The 14,353-nt window shown below is 43.4% G+C and overlaps 1 protein-coding gene across 1 annotated transcript in view; it reads right to left on the bottom strand.

Moving 5' to 3' along the window:
* LOC138491177 (prohibitin-2-like) overlaps positions 1-14,353 on the bottom strand; it is a 424,112-nt gene that overhangs the window by 91,475 nt on the left and 318,284 nt on the right. The window contains exon 8 of the mRNA XM_069617553.1: positions 5,136-5,213. Within this exon, the coding sequence (XP_069473654.1) occupies positions 5,136-5,213 (78 nt within the window). The remainder of the gene's footprint in view (positions 1-5,135; positions 5,214-14,353) is intronic.

The raw sequence follows: 14,353 nt of genomic DNA, 5'->3' as shown, positions 1-14,353 counted from the left end.
TGGCATGTCTCTGGCGATCCACCGGAGTCTTACCCGAACGGGACCTCAACAGTTCGACGTTTATTGCGCTGAGGGCCCGGGCCAGAAGGCACGCGAGCATCGGACCAAGACTGTTCCCTGCCGGCTTCTACCAAAGGCGCGGGCGAAACTGTGCCCTGGGATTGGTAAAAAAAATAAAATAAAAAATATAAAAAAAAATCTCCCTGAATGCCTCCCATTCCTCAGGAGTTGACGACTTAGTGGGACAAGCCACTTTCCTCGTGGAGCCATCATTCGACGGGGAAGGCGACCGGACTGAGGACGGGGAAGGCGACCGGTGACGCTGCTTCCGGGAGTGCTGAGACGATGAGGACGAGTGGCGGGACCCACACCGGGATCGAGATCCCCGGAATTCCTTCCGACGAGGAGAGTCACCCCTCGAATCGTCAGCGTAAATACCTGTAGATTTCTTGGACTTACGAGGTTTAGAAACCCGACCTACCTGTAACTTCTCCTTACGCTCCTCGCAAGGCCTTGGCAGTCAACGACTGGCACTTCGACCAGTCGGTATCATGACTTTCACCCAGACACCACAAGCAGATACGGTGCAGGTCCGTAATCAACATTTTGGACTTACAGTACCGGCATGTCTTAAACTCAGATCGCAGAGTCAGAGTGGTAGAAGATGAAAACATTCTTCGAAGAAGATAACGAGGCACGCCGAGTTCTCGAAGCAAACACGTTTTCAGAAAAAACAGAACTGAGGCTACGGGTGTCATGCGTCATTTATAACATCGACCCAAAACCATTGACGTAAGACGCCCTCTGACGAAAAAAATTCCGAAGCAGCACAGCTGTGGACATTACATGTCAAAGATGTCGAATACGTTGGAGGACACAATCCATTCGAAATGCAGTGACGATGACTGTTAGGGAGAATTCTCAGAAATGTGCTGAATCCCTTATACCTTAGAGACCCCCAGCTCTTTTGCTGAACTTTAGGGCTTTTCATTTTTAACCTGAGAGAGCAAGACCTTTTCCCCACTCTCGCATGTATTTTTCTTTGATTTGAACACTTTCTTTTGATTTTGGAGTCTGACAAACTCCAAAGGCATCATCATTTTACATTGTGACACAGCACCTTCAGTGCAGTGGCACAGGGAAGTCTTTCAGATTTCCCAAAGGTTTAAATACCTTCTCTTGGATAAACTATTGTTTCCAAGAGCAGTGAAGTGAAACTGACTTTACTTACATTTGTAACTTTCTAGACCCAGCACACACTATCTGACAATAGGGTGTTGGAGGGGTTACTTAGTATCCCCTTTGTCTAGTTTCTCATGTAACATTTACTTTTTCTGCAATTAATGGCTGGTGCCAGTGGTTTACTTTTTACTACCATTGAAGTGCATGCTACTAACCCGGAAACACATAAATGGCCCTACACACGCACACACCACAAGAGTTTTTTCTAAATGCTCCCAAGACCAAGAAACAAATAAGGGACAGATGTCCAATGTGCTGATAAAGATCACACCGTAGTCTGCAAGCAACATCATTCAACAGTTTCACATAAGATCCAAGGCAATGTACACAGGTACCAGAATGGGAGCATCATACAACTTGAGTGGGAGGGATACTGATGTCCAAATGAACACATACCAAACCCAAAAGAAACCAGGAAAAGAAAACACAACAAATCATCAAACTCGATATATAGATTGGCACTCCTTAAGAGTAGGGTGGTAACTAAAATAAATGTATACTCATTTATAAAATACCACTTTATTATGAGATGTGTTTGCATGGGGTACATAGAACTGCAAGGGGTAAATATTCCATGAAATATTTTTCATGAATCCCATACAGTAAATGCACATGCAATCGATACACCTAACGTGATGGTATTTTATAAGCAAGTGGTGTGTGTGTATATTATACAACACTACACATAGTTTTAGATTACAACAGGGAGTGCGCTGCGCAAAACCAACATCTCAGTTAGGCGTAGGCCTTCATCCCACTGTGCAGGACCTCAAATCCAGCCATGCCTTAAGAGGCTACTGAATTACTCAAACTCCAGCTGTGTATGGTACTATACTCAATTGATCCGTTAGGCGTGGGCCTCTCTACCACTATGCAGGACCTCAAATCTAGCCATTGTTCGCACCATACAGGATTCCCGAAATCTAGGCAAGTAGCCATACTGTGAAGATTGGATGCAAACATATAACCCACTAACCAAAAAAGCTCAAACTTTCTGCTTGCTTAACTCACTCAAAAAACCACATTTTGCACTGCATGCACTTCACCACACTGCAACACCACAAACCACCCCTACAGCACACGAGGACCGACATGGCTCCCATACTAGCACCTAAGCTCGTCACACAGTGTATACCGAGATGAAGCTGCCAACAGAATACCATCACTCTCACTATCCTATTCCCGCCTCACCCTACTAACCCATCCCGCCTTCTCCTTTTGCAGATCTGACAGAGCGCCTGGGGACCAACTCCATTGGTAACGGTGCGCTGTACATATGAAATTCAATGGAAAAACATTGGTACAGGGACGTTACGGTTACAGGTAAAACAAAAAACCTCAGAAATTCACCAGTTATCGTAAGCTAAGAAACCATAACTCGCGCCACCGCCGTGCACTGCTAAGACCAACACCATGGACATCAAAGATGACATCACAAATATCATTGATGAAATCACATGTGAAATTAATGTTGATGAAGTCCCTACCTACAAGGGGTTGTTTTTATTATGTTGGTAACAAGAGGTCAGGGTTGATTGTGTAATGTAAAACATGTAATAACTAGCTAACAATTCGAGACTTACTACACACGTGTGCTAGTACAAACAATACATATGAAGACCCACAATGCATATAAATCAGAGGCACATATAGGGAAACTAAAGTAAGGAAGAAACGGCATCATCAGAAAATGTTAATAGCATTAACGTTTATCTTCCTGTATACAAATGAATTGTGCGTTTGAGGCCTGCTATTGCCCCATGAGCTGAGACCAAACCCTAAGGAAAGTACTTTAATAACATGCAAGGTTAACGTTTTGATATACAGCATCTTTTGAATTTTAATATCCTGATTGTTAGTGATTAAAACCACCTGGCCTAGAATTTTCAGTGAACCAAAATAAGTGAGCCAGATATGTGATGTCATCAGTGATGTCATCATTAACATTTGTGATGTCATCTTTGATGTCCTGGGTGTTAGTCTTAGCAGTGCACGGTGGTGGCGTGAGTTAAGGTTGCTTAGCTTACCACAACTGGCAAATGTAAGGTTTTTCGGTTTTACCTGTAACCATAACGTCCCTTTAACAATGTTTTTTCATTGAATTTCATAGGTTTTTATTAGTGCAACTTAACCATAACGTCCCTTTAACAAGGTTTTGTCAGTGAATTTCATGGGTTTTTACCAGTGCATGCTATTTTCCTACAACTTACTAATATCATACTTACCCAATAAGCAATATTTGTGTCCAATTTACGTTTCATCTTAAAACTCTGCCATTTCCCACCTTGTAGCATCATTTTTAACATGTCTGTACACTTTTTGCAACTTTTTGAAATAATTTAGCATCCGTAGACATCCGAGAACGTCGGACTTCATCGCAGACCTTCTGGAAAGTGCCACGTGACCATACGCTTGCGCGTGGCATGGCGACGTGTTAGCAAAGGCGTCTGCACTTTGTGATTGGATCTGTGCTTCAAAGACAGTTCGGGATTACATTTTCTACTCATCTAGGAACTTTGAACTTCAAAGTTTCCCTTGTACACCTCCTACACCTTTTCGTACTCATTATCCATTAACAATCTAGTACACAGTACATACTTGGAAGAATTTGATCAAAACCGCAATTTATCTTAAACATGGCATCAGTGATTGCCATCCCTCCTCCGCCAAGAGCCACCACCAGCTGGAGGACCTTCACAACAAAAAAAGCACCGTACTTCCAAAGACAATGGAGAGGACCAAGAAGATGAGGAAGTGCCTACTTCTAGCACCAAGATCGAATCATGGGTGTGCCAGTTCTTTACTGTTGTTGGGAGTGTACCAAAGGCTAAAGCTACCAAAGTGAAATGCACAGAGTTCAATTGTGTACTCACTCGCAGACTACCTGGACAGTACTCCTACGGGACCACCTCCATGCGCCACCACACCAAATCCAATTACCACAATGCTCTCAGAAAGGTTGTTCCTTTCTCAGCAAGTAGTAAGCTATCTTCCTCAACAAATACTGTAACCACACAGCCCGATATCTATGGGCTTCGGCGCATTATAAATAAATGAATAAATAAGGAGGGCTCCGGACCATTATCGTCCATTGCAGCCACTGAAATGGGGGATAAAGGCCATTAGCACCCCTGGTTCCCAAAGCGGAAACCCAGGGTGCAAAAACAGATTTTTCATACTATAGCGGGACGCATGCAGCCTCCCGTTGTAAGAAGTAAAATCCTTTCCCACGACAGACAACATGGAAAGAGAAGGCGGGGCTCCGTACACAGCCCCTCTTCCCTTGTCATGGCAGCCTTTACCACAAGCACTTTTTCCCCCTTTCAAACCTATCCTACCTTCGAATAACTTAACCAAATAGCCTGTCCCGGGTGGACATGGCCACTTTAACACCATTTTTCGTCCCTAGCGGTCATGGCCAGTAGCCAGATTGTCTACGTCATGACCTTATACCATGACCCGGACAATCTGGCCACTGCCCATGGCCACAGGATATACCTCAGTCACCAAAGGTCTATCACTATTTTTTGTACATACATTATGACAACTTGTCAAAAAATAAAACACGAACACATTTGCAAAACCATGCTTTAATGTCCTTGCCAATATTACTTACGCAAGTTTGCTGGAAATTCACCCATGTTTTATTTTTTCAAAAGTGTCAAATGCATGCACATACAATAGTCAAATAACTTGGCCAACACTTGGCAAAATCGATTCAGACTTTACAAAAACATTTAGATCTAACATCTTTTTGCAAACGTTTGTGTAGATTTGTCAAATTGCACCACATTTATAAGCCTTTCCAATATTTTTGGACCCCCCCTCTAAATACGGCAGTATGCTTTCTTGTGCCATTATCCTGAATGCATGCTTCTTGAGAGTGAACTCACCGTCTTAGCAATGTTCTGCGCAGCTCTGATCCTCCTCAGCTTCAGGTAGCCTGGATTCGTACTCACTGCCTTCCCAATCTGGAAGAGAAACGTGCCAATGTGAGGAAACGGCCAGAAGAATATGGTCACAGCACAGTGGCGGGCGAGTTAGACCATTCCGGATTATACCGTAATGCATTATTTAAAAAAGGTGACACAGAAAATCTCCACTGGGTAGATGTAAGCAAATTAGCAGTTACTCAAACTGAGCATGGAACAATTTAACATTCTTATTAAAAAATAAAAGGCTCTTAGCATGAAAAGGGCATAACACATACTCTGCGCAGATAAAGGAGCAGAGAATGCAACATGGTGATTTCCAATTTGCACATAAATCCAAGTCAAGGGCCATTTAAGTGTCGAAATTGGAATTAGTTGAGCAGGGGCTGAAGTAGCTCCTGTCGTCATCTTCCTCGGAGCAGGAGTTACTCATCACAACCCAGGAGCTATGCAAAGATTACAAAATTCTACATTGTATAGTGCTGTAACATGAGTAGCACACATGTCGGAGCCGCCACTCTGGCGTGCCTCTTTCCATTCATTTCCTTTCAACATTTCTTCCCGTCAGTTCTGCCTTGCTGCTCCCTCATTCAGCTATTACTTACCTTTACTATGCCAATACTTCTGTTTGTTACTCAGTCAGTCTCTGCTGCGATCTTTACTGCCACAGCATTTGTAATGTATGCCACCACCTCACTCAGCTGAACAACAAGGAGCCAAATGCAGTGTGTCACAAACCCAACTTGCACAAGAGATGCAAAGCAGAACTGTTCCCATCGTGAATTCCAGATAAGTTGACTTGGGGAGCCAGAGGTAGTTCCTGGTAGCTGTTGGTGCTAAGCTAATCAGGCTCTTCTAGACTTTACCCAGGAACAAAATCGCTCCCAGCAGTATCTACAAGAACATTCTTGACGTACAATAGCTCGAAATGGGACTTGAATCCAGGATGCAATAAAACTAACAAGCTGATAAGAGAAAAGGGGATCAATGTGTGCCATCCTCTCTGCGAATAAAGCATAATGACTTTCCAGGATTGTGCACGTTCTTGTGTTTGTGTTCACCACAGTATTGAACAAGAGGACGGCCGTCATGCACCAGCTACTGATTCCAGGGAATATTCATTTGCTCTCCAAAAGATGGTTATTGCAGACAGAAGCATAAAAAAAATAAAAGAAAATAAATTTAAAAAAAAAAGTCTGCTTTCTAGGTTCCCTTACAACCATCATAAAATGCTAGAAATGTGGTATTAGATCGATATGGGGGTGCAAACTGGACTCGAAGCCCATGGGTAGTCAAAAGGATTCGGAATCTTCTAAAAGTATGTTCCCCATTGGATATAAACGCATTCAAAGCTACATCAGTAATCCAATCTTCCATGATATTATTTCTAGATTAGAGAAATGTGAAGGAACTCTATGTGTATTGAGTAGCAATACTTATCGCATAATTATGAAAACAATCCTTCTAAACCATCTTTAGGCTTTACAGAGCACTAGCAACTATCCAAGTAAACCCTTTGCCTGCCTTCAAGAAACCAGGGGCCGTGGAAGGGTGAAGACAGCACTTTGGGCCCATGGAAACTGACAGCCCAGTAGCTCCGATTGATCCTACCACCCCACACTCCTTCCTTACATCCTCCCAGTGAAAGCAATGAGCACCACAGAGGTCAATTACTCTCAAACACCTATAGACAGTGTACTATTTTCAAAAATGCACAGGTTTTTACTGAGCTCAACAAATCACCTTGTACACCTTCAGGGTTCGAAATAAAGAATGTGCAGAAATCAAAAAACGCTCCTGCACTCCAGACTTCACCCAGTAATCGGGTGTTAAATCTGGGAAACGAGCTAGTAAATTGTGTGCCAAAAATGAACTCCCATGAGGGCTGAAAATGAAGTTTGCCCATTATAAAAGGCCAGCTGTACTTTAACTTCAAAATATGCCCGTAGGTCCACATATACACATTCCTAATAACACAGAATTGATGGCACAGTGGTAGGATTGTTTGAGACTAGTTGACCTGGGGAGTCATATCAAGCTAATTGTATATTTTGGTATCATGGCAAACCGACCCTTCTATGTTACAGGACGGAGCAAAATAGCTGCCAGCTAATTCGATCAGTGCTCTTGGTTTACCATACTCCAGTACATTGCATTAGATGGGCCATATGGGTGAGGTAGGTTGTGTCCCCAGTGGAATTTTTGCGTGGCTATGGCACTATTTGGGAACAGGGGACTGATCAAATTGGGACCCAATATTGGTGTAGCAATATACAACTGGTTAGGGCAAACCAAGTGTATTGCGCGCTTTGGTATGAAATATATTTGTTACTAATAATAAAGTATATAGATATGTTTGTAGGCCGCTGCGTGTCAGTGTTAAAAGAGGTGATGCCCTGACCTCTCGAGTACAATGGAAAAATTATAACACTAAGAACAATGCACCGTTTGCAGCAATAAGTTCATTTTAATACAACCAAATAATTGGTATTGGCATCAAATTTCTATTCTAACAAAACCATTCTATGCCCTAGCCAAGCCAACACACGTTTCAACCTTCGGTGGTCTTTTTCAAGGCTGTACATTGGCAAAAAAGGAAATACAAAAGTGTACAATGATTCATCAATATATCCATTGGTCAGTCTGTTTGCGTTAAGCTGGCAAGAAAGTGTAGTGTTATTGTAGCCACAATCAGTATGGTTCCTAGATGCTGGCTCAAGAATTATAGGTGCAGTTCGGGATTTCCCTGGACTGGAGAAAACATTGGGTAAAATTATACCCACAACCAATGCAGTCACTAAGTGGTGTTCCACTTTGCTGTAGACAGCAGCCTGCACGCCGCGGGATGCCGACTACAGCAGAGTGCACCCAACGGGATACTCAATGCTTCACGATCCACAATATGGAAACCGATACCCAATGCAGCCATATTTCTAGAAACCACAGGTGTTACCATTTTTCCAATATTGGTGTAGGACTGTGATTGAGCCAGGGAAACTGAAGAGCCCATGTTCTCCTCATAGGTTGATAAAGACTGTGCAAGTAGCTGGGGGCATGGGGGGAATGGACTAGAAGACATGGACGTAAGACAACAGTAGTGTATACAGTCTAAGGGGTTGGAACTTTGTTAGGCATTACCCAGTCAGTGTCACAGGTATCTTATTCAGTGTCAAATAGTTGGATTGTCTGAAGAGCAGGTCGTTTGGCAGTTCTCCGAGAGATGACTGAGGATGCAACGATGCCCAAGGCCATATACTACTGTTTTGGCCACTTGAAATGCTGCTTGTAAATTATCTGCCAATTGCCCAAACAGTGGTTGTAGGTCAGTGCTTACAGCACAGACATGCCCTTTCCAGCACCTCATTCCTCTCAACTCCCATGTTTCCCCTTGGCTTTGCTCCCTTTTTAATCTTTCCTGGGATTTACTGGGGATGTATAATTGCCTGCGTGTGAGCAGTTATGTTTGCCATTTAAGTATCCTGAGATTAAATATTGCTCATGCAAAATGGTGACAGCAAGTTGCTAGAGCCGTGCATCTCTGCTAGCCAAGACTAGAATACATGCATCCACCAGCTTGGCATTCCAGGAGCCTTTAAAACGGTTGGGGAGGGTCAGCATCTAATCTACTCTGCACCTCTGTAGGATTATCCAGTTTAGACATGCATGGACTGGGATCCCCAATAGTGGGGTGCATGGTTCTGTGAGCAGTACTCCTAAACCGCTCTAGGATTCCCCACTTTTACCATGTTTCCCGTCTACACGCTCTGCCACTTGGTCGATTAAAGCTGGGTTTCCCCCTGGGGTGGATGCTTCCCAGACTGCTAGAGAGTTTGACCGCCAACAGGAAGCCTGCATCACGAATAAGGTGGTGGTGGTGGTGGTGGTGGTGGCGGCGGCCTGTACCAAAAGGTCGCCCCAGTCTCAATACCTAACATCAAGCATTGAATTTCATCACAGATCACACCCAGAAAATTTGGAGTTCAGCGTCCATACAGGTGATGGAAAGATGACCAAACACCATGCCTGGATTTCATTTTACTCGGAGTAGCAGAGCTCAGGTTATCCCCCAAAAAAGCATTTGTATTTATCAATTGAACTATGTTTTTCTGGTCAAACCAGTATATAGAGAAGAAGAAATTGCTTCGATCTTGGTAATGTTACTCCTGATGGATTAGGCCTTTCTGCCAGAGTTCTCATCCTAGCTACACGTCTACCAGTGCCAGCTACTTTACAAACCTTTCAGCCTCTGCTGGGGGGTGGAAAGATGCTGTGCAGCGCTCCACGTTTACATTGCATGCCTATGATGGCGGACATGACTTCAGGGTAAGCATATACGAAACCATTGGTGCCCCCATTAACACAGTTTGTCCCGTTTCTCTAGCACTCTGCAGCTGAGGGACCACAGAACAGCAAGATTGAAAGAGCTATTTAACTTAAGGAGTAGGATGGGGCCACGAAGAGGCATCTGTAGGAGGATGCATTGATCCATCAGAAAGAAAAGCAAAGGATTAAGTATTTCCTTTTTGCCACAGATTCCTCACCTCACATAAGACTACCAACAGTGTACAGAATCCTGGAGGAGGCAGGATTGTGAGAAAACACCACCTAAACTAGAACTCTGGAGATCCACAAGGCCAGATAAGCAGCACAGGAAGTAGTGTTTGGCAAACCAGTGCAGAGAAGCACACATATCAGCTTGACATGTCAGACAGTGACAACCCCTCTGCAGAGAGGATGCAGCCACAAAGCTGTTGGTTTCATGGGCACAGAGACCCTACATACTTACCAGCAAATTCACAGCACTCAAAAACAGAGAACAAACCAGCTGAACTGGGTCTACATGGTAACAGCCAAACCCACACAATGCCCAGTATAATCAACGAAAAGCTGGTCGACCTTACAAGGCCTCTAGCCCGGGAAACATAATACCCGATAGCCCGCTTGGGGACCAGGCAGTAAAACCTCTCCTCTACCTCAGATGAAGGAGGCAGAGTGTATAACACCAGAAGATAAAACTTGAGATGAAAATCTGACAGTGCCTGGAGTCACCTTCGCCTTTAAGAAGATCAGATACAGAGGTTTCACAAAAAGAGCCTGGATCTCACTTACCAGTCCAGTGGAAACAATGGCAACTATAAAGGATCACGTTAAGGGTGGGCAACCTCAAAAAACAAGAACGAAGGTGCTCAAACACATCCATAACAAAGGTTAACGCAAGAATGAAACCCCACCCAGTAACAAATGTGCATGGTGAAAGTAGAAACTCAATCCCAGAAAACGTTGCACAACATGGGGTGGGTTGGCAACGATTGAACCCTGCTTGGAGGTCCACTAAAAGACAAATAGTGGACAGGAATCCCTTTTATTGCCAATCTGCAGGCCCAGCTGGGTCAAAGAGCAACAAATGCTGAACAGCAGAGGTTGGCCAAATCAAAGAGCCCAAACCTCCATCAGTGCACAAAAAAGAAAAGCTACACCATCTACAAGCATAGGCAGACTGGGTCGCAGGCCTCCTGGTGGAAAGGAGAACACCTAGGATATCATCCCAAAAAACCCCCACTCCTTATACCTGACACTCATCGCTCAAGCATTGCTCAAAGGCTGCAGGGGCTCGGGTAGAGGTCACAGTCAACAGAAAGCAACGAGGACAGTTGGATTCATGGGTACCATGTTCTTTGGGACCAATCGGGAGTATGGTGGCCCCAAACGTTCACAGCCTCCTGAGAGTAAATGAAATAACCGGAATCAGCAAAACATGTAGAGGAGTGCAAAGTTTCACGTAACCAGGGCAATTCCGTGGAGCAAACAATTTGCACTTCTATCCGACACTAGAGGCAAAGAGGTGCAACAAAGTTCTCCATTCTGGCAAGATGGGCAGCCATCTGACGTGTTCGCCAAGCCCAGAAACCTAGTTGCATCACTTCCTTGCTCACAGTCAGTGACCTCACACCACCACGTTTGTTGGTATAATTCATGGAAACCATGTTATCTGAGTATCAGAACAATTGCCCGATACGGAAGGAAGCTGGATGGCTCATAGTTCCAGGAAAGTGATGTGTTTCAGAGCCTCAGCAAGAGACCACTGTTCTGTCAGCGTCATATCATCCCAGTGAGTTCACCACCCTTTACGTCAAGCATCCAGGCTCACAGTCCGTGGAGGCCAACGGTCCATAAAGTCTCCACAAAGAACCTTAGTCGTCTGGTACACTGTTCAAGGCCTGCACAAAGATAGATATGAACCTCCGGCAATGCGCAGCCACCACTGTCAGGTTCTCACATTGTGTACCTCACTTTGACAAGGTTCTTAGGAGAATAGGGCATGTCAAATACCATTCCAGGAAAGTTAGAAAGGGAAGGTGGATGAAATATTAAATAAATTCTGTTTTGTGAATAGAGCATTTCTTTTAGTTTGTTCTATTTCCCTTAACTAACTTTCAATTAGAAAGATGAAATGCCCCCAAGCCAAGATGGTGGAACATTTTCACAACAGTGATTGGTTCAGTTCACAGCATGCAGCATTGTGATGTCATTAGAATGTTAACAATTCTCAACTGCCTTTCATTAAAGTATGCTTCAGAGTAGGTCACATATTAGTTAGCTCCAGTAAAATTCATTTAAAGTTTCATTTTTAAGGAGAGTAATATCCTTTTAAGAGTTCCAATAATATAGTAGTAATTGTAGTTAAGTAACAGGAGAAGAAGTCTGCAGAAGAAGAATTCCAGTGAGATTCAGTTGCTGAGCCAGAGAAGAGTCTAGTTCCATGAACATTGATAAGCTAAGTGGAGTTCTGAATTTTTAAGTGAAGACTCAAATCATTTTGAAATGTTAAAGACTTTCAATTGAGCATTTCGTTTTTTGAACAATAGAATCCTTATATTATTTATTAAGAAATAGTCAAGGAATCTTTAATGAACAATATATTAAGAAGGTTCAGCATGTCATTTTTGTGTACATTTTATCTTTTCTTTAATACTAATAAGGCGCGCGGTGCGTATCGTCGTGTTTTAAACATTTAACCTAATTCTTAATATATATTTAACTAACTTCAGGTTTGTTTTGTTTGAGCCTGCGTTGCGTATTTCAGTGGATTTGCAAGCACGCTTTGGAGGAAAGGACCTAACGACGTCGCGCGTGCGTCGCGGCCATTTTGGATTTTCATTGTTTTCCTCATTTTTTATTCGTTGCTCGTAACTGAAGAGAAATCTATTTAAGGACAGCGTTTTGCAGCCTGATTACGCAGCGTTTTGCGAGCAATTGTTTTCCTCCTTGATTAAGAGGGTATTCGGAAGAAATACATGTGTAGCAAGAGACATTTATTGTAAAGCACTCTGTATGTGAAATTGGAGTATAAAAAGTTTACAGCTGAATATTTTACAAAGATTCTTCAGAATACAAAAAGGTAATTACCTACACATATTTATAGAGTATATGATTCCTAGAGCATACGGCAAAAGGTATAATAGACAATAGTAACAACAATATTTTTTGGGTATATTTTATTAAAAGAGAAAGATTACCAGATATTAAAGAGATCAAGAGAGCAGAAAGACAAATAGAAGAGATATCGCTAAGAGTATCTACAGTCAACATACATCTTCCTGAAGCAGCCTATTGGCAAATCAAGCTTAGGCAACAGGTAAATGTACTAATATAGAGAGTAGTCAGTAGTGATTAGAAGATTGATTTATTTAAAGTTGTATTTCCTTTTTAGGAACATCCCATCTGAGTCAAAACTTTCAGAGAAGACGGTCTGAAGTACCTGCAGTGGGAGTTCTTGTCTTTTGTTATTTTCTCCATTCCCCTTGGGTTTGCCTGGCCAATAGTTTTAAAGAAGCAGGATTGTTGAGCATGCAGGCTTAGGGGGCTAGGTGGGCCAGCTTCACTCCTGCAAGATCCCACCACTTCAGTTTCCTGACAACCACGATCAGCTTGGTGAAGATCATTGGGACAGAGGAAAGCCAGAAGGGCAGAACTCTGAATAGGTGATGGATGTTACCTACCCCAAAGGCACATCCTTATTTATCGGATGTAGTGGCACATGGATTTAGGCATCCCAAAGGTACAGGGACACCAGCCATACCAGTTCAAGCACCTGGAGCATCTAAGCAAAGGTCACCATCTGAAATGTGTCCTGGCTCGGGTACAAATTTAGCAGCCTTAGATCCATGATGGGACAACACCCATCCTCTTCCCAGCTCTGCAGAAGGATAAGGCTCTATTGCACTTTTAGCAAGAAGTTGAATCATCTCATTCTGTAGGAGTGTATCTGAAGGGGCAAGCGCGAGAAGAGTGGTTGAGTGAATGTTTGAAAGGAAGGCAATAGCTCTGTGAAAATATGTCAGGCATCGGAAATGCACTGCCACTGCCTGACATGCAGGGACAACTACCTCTACTTCCTCCACAGGAGAGGAGCAGGCAAAGGCCAATTCAATGGGGATATGGACTCCGGGTTGCAGAGGGGACAGCGGCCAAGGCAATGCCACTTTCCCTGCACTTCTCTGCATCTATACAGACTGGGAAAGCATTGCTGGGCTTGCTTGCCAGTTCCTCACCCCTTTCAGGTGATGTTGGGGAGAATGTTCATTTATGTGCCAATTCCCTTTAGCCTAGGGATCCCCAGCTGTTTTGCTGGACTCAGGAGTGCAACCTTTTTCTCTACACTCACTCATGTGTTTTCCTGACTATGATTTTCTATGTTCCTTACTATTTTATCGGGTCTGGTAAACTCCATAGACATCTGCTTTTGCATTGCAACACACAGCACCTATTGTGCAGTGCCACTCAGAAGTCCTTTGGACTTCTCTTAATGTTTAAATACATTTTCTTGGGTGAACTACTGTTCAAGTCTAGTAAGATGATCCCCATCTTTCTTACGTTTATTTTATGGGTCCAGCACACACCACCCTATACAGAGTTCCGGGGGGGGGCTACATAGTAACCCCTTTAACCCATTCCTCATGTAACATTTTGTTACACCAACTCACTTGAATGGCTGGTGGCAGTGGTTTCTTTTTTAACTACCTAGTGACATGTATCTGCAGGCTGATACCTCAGCTGCAGTGCTGTACCCAATGGTGACCATTTTCTCAAAATGGCCCAGTATTCTTTTTTCACCATTTCTTGTTAGTTTCTTCTGGGCTTTTACTCCGCTTGTATCATGTTCGAGTCCTTTATGTGTT

The sequence above is a fragment of the Ambystoma mexicanum genome, chromosome 10 (genome assembly GCF_040938575.1).
Source record: "Ambystoma mexicanum isolate Mex_15411 chromosome 10, UKY_AmexF1_1, whole genome shotgun sequence".
NCBI classification, from domain to species: Eukaryota; Metazoa; Chordata; class Amphibia; order Caudata; family Ambystomatidae; genus Ambystoma; species Ambystoma mexicanum.
The sequence above is the reverse complement of the archived record's forward strand: the minus strand, read 5'-3'. Positions and strand labels throughout refer to the sequence as shown.